General features: G+C 34.1%; 4 protein-coding genes across 4 annotated transcripts; 2 read left to right on the top strand and 2 right to left on the bottom strand.

The window, feature by feature from the left end:
- Positions 1-4,045: 4,045 nt before the first annotated feature.
- LOC136848439 (acanthoscurrin-1-like) lies at positions 4,046-4,820 on the bottom strand. Its single transcript, XM_067120727.1, has 3 exons — positions 4,773-4,820; positions 4,394-4,530; positions 4,046-4,166 (listed from the first exon to the last, which is right to left on the bottom strand). The coding sequence occupies exons 1-3, from the start codon at positions 4,791-4,793 to the stop codon at positions 4,046-4,048; spliced, it is 279 nt and encodes a 92-aa protein (XP_066976828.1). The 5' UTR covers positions 4,794-4,820.
- Positions 4,821-5,773: 953 nt separating this feature from the next.
- Positions 5,774-7,266, top strand: LOC136848440 (glycine-rich protein-like). The gene is made up of 3 exons (XM_067120728.1): positions 5,774-6,068; positions 6,743-6,879; positions 7,121-7,266. The coding sequence occupies exons 1-3, from the start codon at positions 6,048-6,050 to the stop codon at positions 7,242-7,244; spliced, it is 282 nt and encodes a 93-aa protein (XP_066976829.1). The 5' UTR covers positions 5,774-6,047; the 3' UTR covers positions 7,245-7,266.
- Positions 7,267-10,121: 2,855 nt separating this feature from the next.
- Positions 10,122-10,958, bottom strand: LOC136848441 (acanthoscurrin-1-like). Its single transcript, XM_067120729.1, has 3 exons — positions 10,912-10,958; positions 10,506-10,642; positions 10,122-10,273 (listed from the first exon to the last, which is right to left on the bottom strand). The coding sequence occupies exons 1-3, from the start codon at positions 10,930-10,932 to the stop codon at positions 10,153-10,155; spliced, it is 279 nt and encodes a 92-aa protein (XP_066976830.1). The 5' UTR covers positions 10,933-10,958; the 3' UTR covers positions 10,122-10,152.
- Positions 10,959-11,857: 899 nt separating this feature from the next.
- Positions 11,858-13,308, top strand: LOC136848443 (glycine-rich protein-like). Its single transcript, XM_067120730.1, has 3 exons — positions 11,858-12,146; positions 12,765-12,901; positions 13,142-13,308. The coding sequence occupies exons 1-3, from the start codon at positions 12,126-12,128 to the stop codon at positions 13,263-13,265; spliced, it is 282 nt and encodes a 93-aa protein (XP_066976831.1). The 5' UTR covers positions 11,858-12,125; the 3' UTR covers positions 13,266-13,308.
- The last annotated feature ends 5,207 nt before the right edge of the window (positions 13,309-18,515 follow it).

The raw sequence follows: 18,515 nt of genomic DNA on the forward strand, positions 1-18,515 counted from the left end.
CGCAATAGGTCTTGGTTCGCTTAAGATCCCATCAGTAGCAACTGGCTGCTGCCTGAGTGTAAGGAAATCGTACATATCCACCCACTCCAAGATTCTGAAGTTTAAAAAAAAAGTGCCCTATTGTTTAGTAGGTCAAAAGCAGTACTAAAATCTATTTGAATTCTCTACAGTAAAAACCCTTATCATGGTGCTCTTGTAACGTCATGTCAAATCTAAAAGTGCATCCCAGGTAACTGACCCTCCTGTATGCATATTGACTATTAGCGAAAAATCCTTTGGGTTGCGTTTACTTGTATAGTGGCTGAAATATAAGTATTTCTGCAACTTTGGAGAGTACAAGGAGAACGGATATTGGCATGTGGTTACTGCAGTCTGCAGATATGCCACACTTTGGAACAGGCAGAGTATTGCTAAGCTTGCGCTCATCAGCAAAGATACTGCATCAACATAAAAATCTGCAGAATCTACTAACAAACGAAAGAAACCATCAGAATATTTTCCTCCCCAGCTATCAAGATTATTAAGAATTTTCTTCACATCCCTAGAACGAAATGCAAATTTTGTACACTGGGTTGTGGATGACAAATATCCGGGAGAGGGACATCCCCAGCTGATTGCTTAGCTTCAAAATCTTGATGAAGCAGTTCAGCTTTATCCTTAGGGCCAGCAACAAATCCACCTTCATCTGTTAAATGTGGTGGGATGGAAGACTAGTCTTACCTGTAAAAAAAAAAAAATCTTATTTGGTAGCTCTTCCTGAGTATTTTCTTCTCAAGGAAATCATATGAAGCTGAATAATATCTTTGCCAAAAGAGCATAGGATGCCTGTAAAAGTAATATATAAAAAATGTTAGTATTTATAGAATTCTCAGCATTTAAAAGATTTCTATAATAGTATCGTGCTTTCGTAAGTATTCAACATATACTAAAAGAATAAGGGACTATATTTTCCTAAGCATCTTGGGGCTAAATTTTCATTGATATGTAGCAAATCAGAAGTTTAAATGCTGGTAAGAACATTTCCTGTGTTAACGATGCATAAAGAGGAGTTTAAAAGAAAATAAGAAAGTCCTGTGTTTGGATTAGATCATGAGAAACCACCAAAACCTCTCTCTCTCTCTCTCTCTCTCTCTCTCTCTCTCTCTCTCTCTCTCTCTCTCTCTCTCTCTCTCTCTGTGTGTGTGGGGGTGTCTGCGTGTCTGGGTAGTCCATTATGGATTTTGATGGTTCCTAAGGATTTAATGCTAAAATCAAAAATCAGATATTAGTAGACATTATTAGCTTATTAAGCCATATTAAGCATTGTCACCAAGAGAAAATGTTCTTACAAGCACTTAAATTTACGATATATGACAAAACAATGACGTCTTCGTTGTATAGTGACCAGGAAAAAGTAGTGACTTTTTTAGAATGTCTATATAATACACACACACACACACACACACACACACACACACACACACACATATATATATATATATATATATATATATATATATATATATATATATATATATATATTGTTAAAAATCACGGTAGATGCGCGTGACTTCAGTGTATAAGCGAATCCCACAGGAAAATGACAGGCAGAAGTTCACTACCAAGCGCTTCCACGTTTATTAACGCATCGTCTGGGCACAAATGTGACACAGATAAAAAGAAGGTTGCAAAGTAAAGAAAAAGAACAAGAATACCAGATGGTCGGTTGTCAAAAGGTAATAAGCATAAAGATAATCCAGGATAATCCGGGAATTAGAAAGTTATGATATGATATTCCTTTAACTGTAGCAAACCTCACAAATCTTATAAGGTTATGTATCAATGATAGTAAATTTTGTTTCAATGTTGAATTTTTTGTACAAAAGTTCGGTATGGCTATGGGTAATCCCTTATCTCGTGTCCTTAGCAATATTTACATGGAATTTTTTAAGACAAAATTTTTACAAAGAATTTTGCCCCGAAAAGTTTTATGGTTTAGGTATGTGGATGACATTTTCACGAAAATCTCCAGGAAATTCTCTTCAAGCTAAATAATATAGTCCCTTCTATAAAATTTACTATAGAGGAAGAAAGGAATTGTAATTCGAATTTTCTTCATTTAACTGTCCATAGACATAATAGAAATTTCACCTTTTCTGTCTTTCGAAAATCAACTAATATAGCCTCTTTTGTTCATTATTATTCCAATCACCATCAAAATGTTAAATTCTCTGTCTTTTCTGGAATGTTCCTAAGGGCTTTACGTGTTAGTAGCCCGCAGTTCATTGATGCTGAGATCAAAACTATTTATGATATTGCTTTGAAACTTAAATACCCAAGGACCTTTGTAGAAGTAGTATGGAAAAGAGCCAGGAAAACATTTTATTTAACTAATAACAAACCTGAATTCAGCAAGCATAATATTCTCAAATTACTATATGATGAAAGGTTTTTACAAATTCCTAGAATGTGAATGGGTAAGATTCCGTTTCTCTTATGGTTAAGTATATATATTGATTTAGTTTTTAACCGCGTGATCCCAGATTTGCCGTGGATTAACCTTTTTTTTTTTCCCCCACTGGCAATTAACCGTCTGGTATTCAAGGTTATACATGTTTTTGGATTTTGTAAGCCTAAAATTCCGTATCTCTTGTTGTTTGGTCTATGGTTCCAGTTGGTGACAGCTCGATCCCGGGTTATCCTGGATTTTCTTTACTTTCTGTTTATTACCCCGTTGACAACTGACCATCTGGTATTCTTGTTCTTTTTGTTTACTTTGTAACCTTCTTTTTATCTGTGTCTCATTTGTGCCCAGACGACGCTTTAATAAACGTGAAAGCGCTTGGTACTGAATTTCTGCCTGTCATTTTCCTGTGGGATTCTTTGATACGTGATTATTATTTGTCAAACACCAGTGGTTAGTGATATATATATATATATATATATATATATATATATATATATATATATATATATAAATATATATATAACTTGAATTCAAATCTGATATACATATACAGCACAGCAATTGGTGACTACTGCACCTTATACAGCTCTTGATAAATTGCCAGAGCAGTTAGTCTTATAGGATATTTTATTGTTAGCTGAACCGATAAAGACGCTTATTGTTACCTTAAGTTGGTGTTGTTATAACATTGCCACTTGCAAGCATTAGGAACACGTACAACAAATACTAAATTTATTTCAATTCGTATCTATAAACAAAGAAAGCAAAGGACATCTATGATGGATTAATAAGTACGATCATAAAAATGTGTATCTTTTTCTATAAGTAATGTTTTAACTTTTTACCAAATAAAAAATACTGCAAGAGTAATTTTAATGATAATTACCATCATGGTAACAGCAACCATAAAAGTTATCTTGTACTAGGTTCTGTTGATTAATTTACACGTATATACAGTATATATATATATATATATATATATATATATATATATATATATATATATATATATATACTGTATATATATATGTATATATGTGTATGTATGTGTATGTATACATAACAGTATATTATATATATATATATATATATATATATATATATATATATATATATATATATATATATATATAATGTGTGTGTGTATGTATGTGTATATATGAATGATAATACTAAGCATAGTTACAGGAATCTGTAAATTTGCAATGTCAGTATCTGAAATATTTTAGCAGATGAACACAATATTGCATTGAGGGACAAACTACTTTTCCTTTTTCGCAACAAAAAAAAAGTAAGTATACCTTAGTTTCAGACCACTGAGCTGATTAACAGCTCTTTTCTTATTTTCATGGTTAGAACCATTTGGTTAATTAGCAACAGGACCTACAGCTTATGGAATAACCACATTATAGCGAGAAATTAATTTCTATCACCAGAAATAAATTCCTCTTACTCTTCATCAGCCGGCCGCGGGAATTGAACTCCGGCCCATCGAATGACAGTCTGAAGCTCTACCAAGTCGGCCAACAAAGGGCTTCCTTTTTCGTTAAAGGATAATTATAGTATGTATTAATGATTATTTTTTTTTATTACAAAGTGTTACCATCCATAGCCACCATAACGTCCTCCGAACCCTCCAAGTCCTCCAAATCCTCCAAGGCCTCCGAATCCTCCAAGTCCGATTCCCTTGCCAACGGTAACGACTCTGCTTACCACGGGACTATGAGATGGAGAAACAAGAGAATTAGACTCAGCTTTGATATGAATAATGCATCACTCTCAAAATATACAAATCGATTATGGAAACTAATTTGCTTCATAACGCAAAGATTTATGGATATTTATCTCCAAACCTGACCTTGAGAATAAAGTGAAATCATTGTTTATATCCACGAAGATTATTATCGCGTATTTAAGTAACTTCATTATGAGAATAAATTAGCTCACCGGACAACAGTGACTCCTCCATATCCACCACCCAGTCCATAGCCTAATCCTCCACCGAATCCTCCTAATCCAATGCCTAATCCACCAGGCATGGCCAAGGTTGAGCAGGCCAAAGCCATAACAATGGCCACCACAAACTGTGTCAGGAGAAATGGAGGTTGAGCATTTAGTAACTGTTGGATCACGGGTAAGGATCTGATATCATTTTCACATGTTAATACTGATGAGTATTTCAGTTAGGTCAATAGTGATCAAGAGAGAGAGAGAGATCAAAGCAATAGTACACAGCATTTATCGTGTCTCACATTTTGGTGAATAAAAAGTTCAAAATGAATAGCATTCTACGGTGTTTCAAATATTTTCTTCAAAATAAACTTACGACTGGGCGAAGGAAGTTCATTGCTGAATGTGTGTCTTCTGGAACTCCTGAAGAAGGATTATGCTGTGGACGAGTTCTCCGCTGGTATTTATACCTGACGGAAACTTACGTCCTTGGGTAGATGAGTTACCTGAATGGCCGGGCGAAAAAAAGTTACTCAAGATAAGAGTGATGAATGTTTTTATCTCAATTTTTTCCCCTCATTTTTTCGTTCCTACTTTCGGGAGGTTATCGTCTCGTCCAGTTTAGCATTATCATAGGAATGTATCCATTTAAATAGCACAACTTCTTATTGCCATTTGTGTTTAAGTAATATAATTTTAATATACATTTTAACCAGTAAGAATGTTCTAAATTATTTAAAAGTTCTAAAATATCTAAGTAAAGGACTCTATTTAAGTTTCAAACCTTTTAGCGGTTGGATTCATGTACAAGTGATGGAATTTGTCAGCCAAATTCTTAATGTATGATTTCTCTTCTTGACGAGTTATTTGAAAGTTCTTTTCATAAACTTCTACAGACAGAATATCTCTTAGAAATGTACCGTTCAGGAGATCCCATACTGCCTTTTAGCAGGTAATTTCTTAAAGGCTTATGTTTCATCTTTGCGTTTTAAAGATCGAGTAATATTTACTTTGAATGGCTCAGGTCATTCATTATAATTTTTTTTTATAAAAGATGTATCATTAACGAGACATTCTTCCCTTTGCTCTCTTCAAAATAAGAACGCAGCTCTGTTGTGAAAGCTTTGTGAGCTCTTTTAATTTTTTTCAGTCACTTTACGATGGACATTTTGATCAGATAGTGAGTAGCTTCCGCTTACATGCATCAAGTTAACTATGGATAATGAGGCAACTCACAGTCGTTTTCGCGCGCGCGCACAAACACACACACACACACACACACACACACACACACACGAGTGTGTGTGTATTTATATATAAACCTATTCAGATTTAGTGTATACTTGAATGCATATGCATGAATCTTATGTTTACAAGCAAACTGTAATCCAGTATATCACAAGCGTACAAGAGTACAATTCTCACACGGTTGTAAATCTAGTAATTTCTTACTACTACAAAAAGAAAAAAAATCAACTCCCAGAATGCAGAAAAAAGTAGGTGATCCTGCAGTTAGCGACTTTATCAAGGCTACCTGGCAAGCCTCCGTAAGGACGCCATTGCCCAGTAGGTATAAATACCCGAGCCCAAAGTAAGGAGGGCATAGCACTGCCTGAGTTGAGCAGACGCCTTTGAAAGCAATCCGCCAACCATGAACTCCCTTCGCTCAATCGTAAGTTTATTTTGTCTAATTGAGATTCTCGAAGTGAATTCTAACCATAAGTAGAATCTGCTATAATTAAATTGGGGGCTCACACTTTTATGGCAACACCGAAAATTACCATTTTATTAAAGTTTTCTTTTTTATTTTCGGAAGGGTATAGGTAATATTCACCATTACGTTAATATTGCATATAGATATGTATATAGCAAAGAGGTAAGCAGGGAGGTATCCGTAGACCAACTTTTATTGACAATAATTGTTCATTAGTTATAAAGGAAGAATTGATCACAGCTCTAGTATTCATAAAATGCCAAAGGATTGATCCTTTCCTTTGCGTCTCTGGATTCATAGAGATGGTCAACGTTCTTATGTTTCTGGCTTATTGTCCCTGCTCTCTCTCTCTCTCTCTCTCTCTCTCTCTCTCTCTCTCTCTCTCTCTCTCTCTCTCTCTCTCTCTATGTATACAATATATATATATATATATATATATATATATATATATATATATATATATATATATATATATATATATATATATATATATATATATATATATATATATATATATATAGTATTGACCTAACTGAAATACTTATACGCATTAATAAATGAAAATGATATTCAGATCCTTAACAATATTCCAATTGTTCCTAATTGCTCAACCTCCATTTCTCCTGACACAGTTTTTGGTGGCCATTGTTATGGCTGTGGTCTGCTCTACCTTGGCCATGCCTGGTGGGTTAGGCTATGGATTAGGTGGATTGGGTGGAGGATTAGGCTATGGACTGGGTGGTGGATTTGGCGGAGTTACTGTTGTCCGGTAAGCTGTCATATCTACCCTCTTACTTTATTGTTGTTATAATGTCATTTAAATATGTGGATGAAATTATGTTGAAGCGATGATTTTCCCATATAATCAGTTTTCGGTCTTGAATTATATGTCGATTAGTCTTTGGGTTATGAATTAGATTACTTTCCATCATCGGATTCAGATTTTAAGGGTGATACCATAGTCTGTCAAACCTGAGTCTAGTTATCTTCTTCCTTCCTCCATCTCATAGACCCGTGGTAAGCAGAGTCGTTACCGTTAGCAAGGGAATCGGACACGGAGGATTCGGAGGCCTTGGAGGATTCGGGGGACTTGGAGGATTTGGAGGAGTACGTTATGGTGGCTATGGATGGTAACGTTCCTCAATACCATCGAATAAAAGCGTAATAGAAAATTTCAATAAATATTATATACAGTACTTATTTATCTTATCCTTTAATTCAAAAGCAAAAACCATTTTATGTAAAATTTCCATTTTGAAACCATCATTGTGTCTAGTTGCTAACTTCAGTGGTTTAATATACTTACATTGCAATTCCAGTAGTTTCCTGTAGCTAATGGTTAGCTTAAACAACCTCAACTGAACTCTCAGAATGTCAATTCTCTTCCCATTAGGAAAAATTGTAAATAAAAATCTGTTCCATATCACAATTGAGACTAAGGGCAGCTTCATTTCTGACAAGTGGTCAATTTACTATACCCCCAAGTGTTGCATCATCGGTATGCTGAACAATCATATCACCTTTGTATACTAAAAATAAATGCGGGCCAAGAGCACTAACTTGCTAAACACCAGACGCAACAGGTCTTGGTTCACTTAAGATCCCATCAGTATCAACTGGTTGCTGCCTGAATGTAAGGAAATCGTACATATCCACCCACTCCAACATTCTGAAGTTTAAAAATAGGTGCCCTATTGTTTAGTAGGTCAAAAGCAGTACTAAAATCTATTTAAATTCTCTACAGTAAAACCCTTATCATGGTACTCTTGCAAATGGCATGTCAAATCTAAAATTGCATCCCAGGTACCTGACTCTCGTGCATGCATATTGACTTTTAGCGAACAATCCTTTGGGTTCCATAGACTTGTATAGTGGCTTAAATGTAAGTTTTTCTGCAACTTTGGAGAGTACAAGGAGAGCAGAAATTGGCATGTAGTTACTGCAGTCTGCAGATATGCCACATTTTGGAACAGGCACTGTATTGCTAAGCTTGCGCTCATCAGGAAAGATACTACATTGACATAGAAATCTGCAGAATCTACTAACAAAGGAAAGAAACCATCAGGATATTTTCCTCCCCAGCTATCAAGATTATTAAGAATTTTCTTCACATCCCTGGAACGAAATTCAAATTATGTACAATGGGTTGTGGATGACATATATCCGGGAGAGGGACATCCTCAGCTGATTGCTTAGCATCAAAAGCTTGGTGAAGCAGTTCAGCCTTATCCTTAGGGCCAGCAGCAAATCCACCTTCATCTGTTAAAAGTGGTCGGATGGAAGACTAGTCTCACCTTAAAAAAAATTAAAAACTTATTTGGTAGCTCTTCCTGAGTATTTTCTTCTCCAGGAGATCATACCGGCTGAATAATATCTTTGCCAAAAGAGCATAGGATGCCTGTAAAAGTAATATATAAAAAATATTATTATTTAGAGAATTCTCAGCATTTAAAAGATTTCTATAATAGCATCGTGCTTTCGTAAGGATTCAACATATACTAAAAGAACAAGGGACTACATTTTCCTAAGCATCTTGGAGCTAAATCGTCATTGATATGTAGGAAGTCAGAAGTTTAAGTGCTGGTAAGAACATTTCCTGTGCTAACGATGCTTAATGAGGAATTGAAAAGAAACTAATAAAGTCCTATGTTAGGATTAGATCATGAGAAAGTGTGTGGGGGTGTCTGCGTGACTGGGTAGTCCATTATTGATTTTGATGGTTCCTAAAGATTTAATCCTAAAATCAGACATTAGTAGACATTTTTAGCATATTAAAGCCATATTAAGCATCGTCACCAAAAGAAAATATTCTTACAAGCACTTAAACTTCTGATGCATGAAAAACAATGACGTTTTCGTTGTATGGTGACCAGGAAAAAATAGTGACTTTTTTTACAATGTCTGCAGAGGATATATATATATATATATATATATATATATATATATATATATATATATATATATATATATATATATATATATATATATATATATATATATATATATATATATATATATATATTTTATTATATATATATATATATATCTATATATATATATATATATATATATATATATATATATATATATATAAAGAATTATAATTACTTTGATACTTGATTTTTACTTATAAAACCATTGGTTGATATATATATATATATATATATATATATATATATATATATATATATATATATATATATATATATATATATATATATATATATGTATATATTAATATATATATATTAACTTGAATTCAAATCTCATATACATATACAGCACAGCAATTGCTGACTATAGCACCTTATACAGCTCTTGAAAAATTTGCCAGAGCAGCTAATCTTATAAAGAGATTTTATTGGTAGGTGAACCGATAAAGACACTTATTGTTAGCTCAAGTTGGTGTTGTTATAACATTGGCTCTTGTACGCATAAAGAACACGTCCAACAAAAACTAAATTTATTCCATTTCGTATCTATAAACAAAGGAAGCAAAGGACGTCTAAGATGGATTAATAAGTACGACCGTAAAACTGTATAACTTTTTCTATAAGTAATGTTTTAACTTTTTTCCAGACAAAAAATACTAAAACAGTAATTTAGATTATAATTACCATCATGGTAACAGCAACCATAAAAGTCAACTTTTGCTAGATTCGATTGACTACTATACTCACACACACGCACACACACACATAAATATGTGTGTGCATGTATGCATATATGTTTGTGTATATATATATATATATATATATATATATATATATATATATATATATATATATATATATATATATATATATATATATATATATATATATATATATATGCTTGATAATACTAAGCATAGTTACAGGAATCTATAAATTTGCAATGTCAGTATCTAAAATATTTTAGCAGATGAACAAAATATTGCTTTCGATGGGAATTTCTCCATGACTATTTTTTCCTTCTCCGTTAAAGGATAATTAAAGTATGGAATAATGATTATTTTTTTATTACGAAGTGTTACCATCCATAGCCACCATAACGTGAAGTGTTACCATCCATAGCCACCATAACGTCCTCCGAACCCTCCAAGTCCCCCAAATCCTCCAAGGCCTCCGAATCCTCCAAGTCCGATTCCCTTGCCAACGGTAACGACTCTGCTAACCACGGGACTATGAGATGGAGAAACAAGAGAATTAGACTCAGCTTTGATATGGATAATGCATCACTCTCAAAATATACAAAGCGAATAAGGAAACTAATTTGCTTCATAATTCAAAGATTAATGGGTAAATTATCTTCAAACATGACCTTGAGAATAAAGTGAAATCATTGTTTATATCCACGAAGATTATTTCCGCTTATTTAAGTAACTTCATTATACGAATAAAATAATTAGCTTACCGGACAACAGTGACTCCTCCATATCCACCACCCAGTCCATAGCCTAATCCTCCACCGAATCCTCCTAATCCAATGCCTAATCCACCTGGCATGGCCAAGGTTGAGCAGGCCAAAGCCATAACAATGGCCACCACGAACTGTGTCAGGAGAAATGGGGGTTGAGCATTTAGTAACTGTTGGATCACTGGTAAGGATCTGATATCATTTTCATTTATTAATACTGATGAGTATTTCAGTTAGGTCATTAGTGATCAAGAGTGAGTATAAAGAGATAGAGAGAAAGAGAGAGATTGAGATCAAAGCAATAGCACACAGCATTTATCGTGTCTCACATTTTGTTGAATGAAAAGTTCAAAATGAATAGCACTCTACAGTGTTTCAAATATTTTCTTCAAAATAAACTTACGACTGGGCGAAGGAAGTTCATTGCTGAATGTATGTCTTCTGGAACTCCTGAAGAAGGATTATGCTGTGGACGAGTTCTCCGCTGGTATTTATACCTGACGGGAAACTTACGTCCTTGGGCAGATGAGGTAACTGAATGACCTTGCGAAAAAAAGTTACTCAAGAGTGATGAATGTTTTGTATCTCAATTTTTTTCCCCGCATTTTTTCGTTCCTACTTTCGGGAGGTCATCGTCTCGTCCAGTTTAGCATTATCATAGGAATGTATCAATTTAAATAGCACAACTTCTTATTGCCATTTGTGTTTAAGTAATATAATTTTAATATACATTTTAACCAATAAGAATGTTCTAAATTATTTAAAAGTTCTAAAATTTCTAAGTAAAGGACTCAGTTTAAGTTTTAAACCTTTTAGCGGTCGGATTCATGTACAAGTGATGGAATGTCAGCCAAATTCTTAATGTATGATTTCTCTTCTTGAGTTATTTGAAAGTTCTCATAAACGTCCTGCAGGCAGAATATCTTAGAACTGTATCGTTCGGGAGGTCCCATACTGCCTTTTAGCAGGCAATTTCTTAAAGGCTTATGTTTCATCTTTGGGTTTTAAAGATCGAGTAATATTTACTTTGAATGACTCAGGTCATTCATTAATATTTATCTTTCATTAAAAGGGCTCTTCAGAATAAGAACGCAGCTCTTTTGTGAAAGCTTTGTAGGCTCTTTTATTTATCTTTCAGTCACTTTACGATGGACATTTTGATCAGACAGTGGATACTTACATGCATCAAGTTAACTATGGATACTGACGCAATTCACAATCATTTGCGCTCGCTCGCACACACACACACAAACACGAGTGTGTGTGTATATTTATGTATAAACGTATTCAGATTTAGCGTATACTTGAATGTATATGCATGAATCTATGTTTACAAGCAAATTGTAATCTAGTATATCACAAGCGTACAAGAGTACAATTCTCACACAGTTGTAAATCTAGTAATTTCTTACTACTACTACAAAAAAAAAAAAAAATCAACTCCCACAATGCAGAAAAAAGTCGGTGATTCTGCAGTTAGCGACTTTATCAAGGCTACCTGGCACCGCCTCCGTAAGGACGCCAGTTGCCCAGTAGGTATAAATACCCGAGCAGAAAGCAAGGAGGGCATAGCACTGCCTGAGTTGAGCAGACGCCTTTGAAAGCAATCCGCCAACCATGAACTCCCTTCGCTCAATCGTAAGTTTATTTTGTCTAATTGAGATTCTCGAAGTGAATTCTAACCATAAGTAGAATCTGCTATAATTAAACTGGGGGCTCATACTTTTATGGCAATGCCGAAAATTACCATTTTATCAAAGTTTTCTTTTTTATTTTCGGAAGGGTTTAGGTAATATTCACCATTACGTTAATATTGCATATAGATATGTATATAAGAAAGAGGTAAGCAGATAGGTATCCGTAGACCAACTTTTATTGACAATAGTTGTTCATTAGTTATAAAGGAAGAATTGATCACAGCTCTAGTATTCATAAAATACCAAAGGATTGATCCTATCCTTTGCGTCTCTGGATTCTTATGTTTCTGGCTTATTCTAATTGCACCGTCCCTGCTCTCTCTCTCTCTCTCTCTCTCTCTCTCTCTCTCTCTCTCTCTCTCTGTATCTGTATATATATATGTATATATATATATATATATATATATATATATATATATATATATATATATATATATATATATATATAGTATTGATTAACTGAAATACTTATACGCATTAATAAATGAAAATGATATTCAGATCCTTACTAATATTCCAATTGTTCCTAATTGCTCAACCTCCATTTCTTCTGACACAGTTTGTGGTGGCCATTGTTATGGCTGTGGTCTGCTCTACCTTGGCCATGCCTGGTGGGTTAGGCTATGGATTAGGTGGATTGGGTGGAGGATTAGGCTATGGACTGGGTGGTGGATTTGGCGGAGTTACTGTTGTCCGGTAAGCTGTCATATCTACCCTATTACTTTATTGTTGTTATAATGTCATTTAAATATGTGGATGAAATTATGTTGAAGCGATGATTTTCCCATATAATCAGTTTTCGATCTTGAATTATATGTCGGTTAGTCTTTGGATTATGAATTAGATTACTTTCCATCATCGAATTCAGATTTAAGAGTGATACCACAGTCTGTCAAACCTGAGTCTAGTTATCTTCTTCCTTCCTCCATCTCATAGACCCGTGGTAAGCAGAGTCGTTACCGTTAGCAAGGGAATCGGACACGGAGGATTCGGAGGCCTTGGAGGATTCGGGGGACTTGGAGGATTTGGAGGTGTACGTTATGGTGGCTATGGATGGTAACGTTTATCAATACCATAGAATTAAAGCGTAATAAAAAAATTTCAATAAATGTTATATATTGTTCAGTACATATTTATCTTATCCTTTAATCGAAAAGTGAAAATTATTTTTTGTAAAATATCCATTTTGGAAGCATTATTGTTTCTAGTTCCCAACTTAAATGGTTTTTTATACTGACATTGCAATTCCAGTAGTTTCCTGTAGCTAATGGTTAGCTTAAACAACCTAAACTGAACTGTCGAATGTTAATTCTCTTCCCATTAGGAAAAATTGTAAATAAAAGTCTGCTCCACATCACGATTGAGACTAAGGGCAGCTTCATTTCTGACAAGTGGAGAATTTACTCTACCCGCAAGTGTTGCATTATCGGCATGCTGAACAATCATATCACCTTTGTATACTAAAAATAAATGCGGGCCAAGAGCACTAACTTGCTGAACACCAGACGCAATAGATCTTGGTTCGCTTAAGATCCCATCAGTAGCAACTGGCTTCTGCCTGAGTGCAAGGAAATCGTACATATCCACCCATTCCAAGATTCTGAAGTTTAAAAATAAGAGCCCTATTGTTTAGTAGGTCAAAAGGAGCACTAAAATCTATTTGAATTCTCTACAGTAAAAACCCTTATCATGGTACTCTTGCAAATGGCATGTCAAATGTAAAAGTGCATCCCAGGTACCTGACTCTCCTGTATGCATATCGACTACTAGCGAGCAATCCTTTGGGTTCCGTATACTTGTATAGTGGCTTAAATATAAGTGTTTCTGCAACTTTGGAGAGTACAAGGAGAACAGAAACTGGCATGTGGTTACTGCAGTCTGCAGATATGCCACATTTTGGAACAGGCACTGTATTGCTAAGCTTGCGCTCATCAGGAAAGGTACTCCATCGACATAAAAATCTGCAGAATCTGCTAACAAATGAAAGAAACCATCAGGATATTTTCCTCCTCACCTGTCAAGATTATTAAGAATTTTCATCACATCCCTAGAACGAAATGCAAAATTTGTACAATAGGTTGTGGATGACAAATATCCGGGAGAGGGACATCCCCAGGTGATTGCTTAGCTTCAAAGGCTCGATGAAGCAGTTCAGCCTTATCCTTAGGGCCAGCAATAAATCCACTTTCATTTATTAAAAGTGGTCGGATGGAAGACTAGTCTCACCTAAAAAAAAAAAAAATACTTGTTTGGTAGCTCTTCCTGAGTATTTTCTTCCTAAGGAAATCATATCAGCTGAATAACATCTTTGCCAAAAGAGTGCAGGATGCGTGTAAAAGTAATATATAAAAAAATATGTTATTGTTTAGAGAATTCTCAGTATTCAAAAGATTTCTATATCAGTATCGTGCTTTCGTAAGTATTCACAATATACTACAAGAACAAGGGACTATATTTTCCTAGGCATCTTGGAGTTAAATGGTCATTGATCTGTAGCAAATCAGAAGTTTAAGTGCTGGTAAGAACATTTCTTGTGTTAACGATGCTTAATGAGGAATTGAAAAGAAAGTAAGAAAGTCCTATGTTAGGATAAGTCATAAGAAACCACCAAACTCTCTCTCTCTCTCTCTCTCTCTCTCTCTCTCTCTCTCTCTCTCTCTCTCTCTCTCTCTCTCTGTATGTATGTGTGTGGGGGTGTCTGTGTGTCTGGGTAATCCATTATGGATTTTGATAGTTCCTAAGGATTTAATCCTAAAATCAGAAATTAGTAGACATTATTAGCTTACTAAAGCCATATTAAGCATCGTCACCAAAAGAAAATGTTCTGCAAGCACTTAGGTTTCTGATGTATGACAAAACAATGACGTTTTCGTTGTATAGTGGCCAGGAAAAAATAGTGACTTTTTTTTTTAGATTATTATATATATATATATATATATATATATATATATATATATATATATATATATATATATATATATATATATATATATATATGTATATATATATGTGTATATAAACGTATATATATATATATATATATATATATATATATATATATATATATATATATATATATATATATATATATATATATATATTTTCTTACGTCCTTGGGTCTGTTGGAGGAATGTACAGGGATTTCTTATCGTAAATTGCCTTAAGGGGCCAACAGATAGCACCCAGAATGTAAATAATGGATGGGGAAAAGGATGACTTACCTTAAAATCATCAGTGATTAATTAGGGAGTGGAAGGTCGCCATGGGAAATGAGTATCAGATTACGTTAAACTGAATTTATTTACAGATGAAGCTATCAAGAAATTAATCTGAAAAGGCTGATGATACAGAGAGCAAGTACATATAATGTGAAATAAAATTAGGCAATGCATAGCAAATCTCTGAATATGTAGAGGTGGCTACGGACGTGCATGACTCAGGCTCTCTTGTCCGCAGTTGTTTAAAGGGGACTGATTAGTGCCCTGGGATTGCGATTCATGGAAATCTTGCTTATATCAGAAATGGCAGTACTTCTAAGTGGAATTGATTCACAAGGTTGGGACAGACCGCTTGGGAGCAGAGTAGCAGGATTTCTGGAAGAGAATTCCAGGTTAGCATTCAAAACAAGGAGGTTCTCTCACACTAAATTAACTAGACACCATGGAGGAAATGATCAATTAAATTTAATTAACCCTTGGTAACACTATGGAGGGAGTAATCTAATTTTGATCACTGAGTTAATATGATTGGAGCTTAGGGGCAAATAATGGGCTGCTTTGTTAGTAGGTTTGCTTTAACAAAGGGGGCTTTGTTTAGGAGAGCGAAAATTTGGAAATAATGAAAATATGGAGAGAATTTCACGAGGAGGGACAGTAAATTGCAAGGGATCGGGTTCCCAGAAGTACCTCAACCTGTTCTATGCAGAGCTCTTGCAAGATGATCTGGATACTCGGCGATTGCATCCGTGCCAGTATGAAAGGAGAAAGATGAGGTACTTTTGCATGTGCTCTCTCGGGTGGTGGCAAAGCGTCTGGCTTGTTGGTTTTCCCATCTCCTCGGCGGTCTTGGGGTATTTTGAATTGAACACAAAGGCATAGGTCGAATATAAAAGCAATTAATAGGATCATACAGTAAGAGGCCTCATAGCTAAGTCCCTAAGGTTCAAAATAGTAGGCCCCTTTAATCCCTTGTGAATTTAACGATTTCCCTAACCCCCACATCACGTGATGGGGGCGGGGGACTAAGGAGCAGCATTCTTTACCCCCAAAAATGGCGATTTGGGGGTGTGTATAGGCCTACCTCTGTTCAAAACTGTCATGGCGTCTCCTTCCTGCCGCTAATTTCCCACTCAAAGCTGACGACTGAGAAACAAATGTTTGAAAATATGGAAAGAATATATATATATATATATATATATATATATATATATATATATATATATATATATATATATATATATATATATATATATATATATATATATATATATATATATATATATATATATATATATATATATATATATATATATATATATATATATATATATATATATATATATATATATATATATATATATATATATATATATATATATATATATATTGTAGAAGTGTACCAAGTACCTGGTTATCACACAGTCACAAAATCCAAAAATTTACCTCACTTCTGCCAGGTACCTGAACCCTCATAACAATAAAATTATGGCTGAACACTCTAAAGGTAACAGTGATCCCTTAAAACTTGCTTATCACTTAAAAAATCAAACTAAGTTTATCAAGTTATGTATGAGATATTAAAATATACTAGATAAAAATGGCATCACGCCATCAAACAACTATAATTGTTTCCCTGGTCTTATTCACTTCAGTACACTGAAGAACAAAACATGTTTATCACTTTGCCTTATTCACACACAAATAATCCTATTCACTGATGGTCAATAAATGAAACACTGTGTTTAATCATTTTAAATACAAAATTTTTTTTAACTTCAAAATTTATAATTAGAATTCACAATCTGAAAAATTTACACTGCTTGAAAACAACACAAGATTTAATTAATTCTTAAACAAAATTAATTCACAAAACTTAAATTTATCGAAAATTAAGTTAACTAAGCAAAATTCAAACTATTAAGAATTACTAAGGATTTGAAATGGAAAGCTTAACAAATGTAAATCAAATCAAGTATTGAATGTTAAAGTATTAAAAATATGTAAAATCTTAATCAAATAAATGTTAAATCACCAACACAAAAGTTTGGGTAAAATTATGAAATTGTAAACACAAGAACACAAAAAAAAAAAAAAATAATGTAGAAAAGATTTACCAACAATAATTTCACTAAGGCAAAATCTCCTTAGTACTCTTATTTTACCATGGTAAAAATAAGCAAAAATCCACTTTACCTTACACAAGCTTATATCACTTTTATAAAACCCTTTGCTGCAGCCCAAAACACTCTATATATGGCGCCTATAAGATTACATAGTTTCACCAAAGTCAGACCTTAAAAGATATGTACAACTGTGACCACAAAACTTTTATAAATTTTGCTTTCTTCTGAAGGGTAGAGGGGATAAGAGAGAGAGAGAGAGAGAGAGAGACTAACCAACTAATTCCTATAAGCCTTCCAGATTTTACTTTAGAAGGAATCTATCTTGCCCTGAGCCATTTTGGGAACCTGACACTCCAGAAGGGGAAGGGGAGTTTTATTCTGGGCCAAAGAGGGCTCTTTAGCCTGTCAGCACCCACCTCTTTAGTTAATAGAGGGTTTCCTGTCTTAACATTTGTGTAAACAACAAACTTATAGACCAACCATTGTTATCTAAACCTGTTATCCCATATCTCTTTTTAATGACAGCTTAAGTAGATAAGGAAACAAACCTTCACTTACCCTCGCCCTGGTCAACAAATTTTATCTAGACCTGTCATCTCATCTCCCTTTTTCTTGACAGCTTAACTGGTTTGGCAAGAGACTTCGAAACAAAGGGGGTCACCCTGGTTGGGCACTTGACACCTGAATAAACATTAGCCTACCCAGTTGTGCAAACATGGCTCTCACAGAGAGCCATGTATCTTATCATGTATCTTATCACACAGTCAACTAACCGTTTTAAGATCTGAGATTTGATATTTCAACACACAACACATGATAAATACAAGAAAGAATACAGAAAACATATACATTATATAGAAAATATAGTTATTACAAAGCCACATCATATATATATATATATATATATATATATATATATATATATATGAAGAATTATAATTACTTTGATACGTGATTATTATTTATCAA

The sequence above is a fragment of the Macrobrachium rosenbergii genome, chromosome 19 (genome assembly GCF_040412425.1).
Source record: "Macrobrachium rosenbergii isolate ZJJX-2024 chromosome 19, ASM4041242v1, whole genome shotgun sequence".
Taxonomy (NCBI): Eukaryota; Metazoa; Arthropoda; class Malacostraca; order Decapoda; family Palaemonidae; genus Macrobrachium; species Macrobrachium rosenbergii.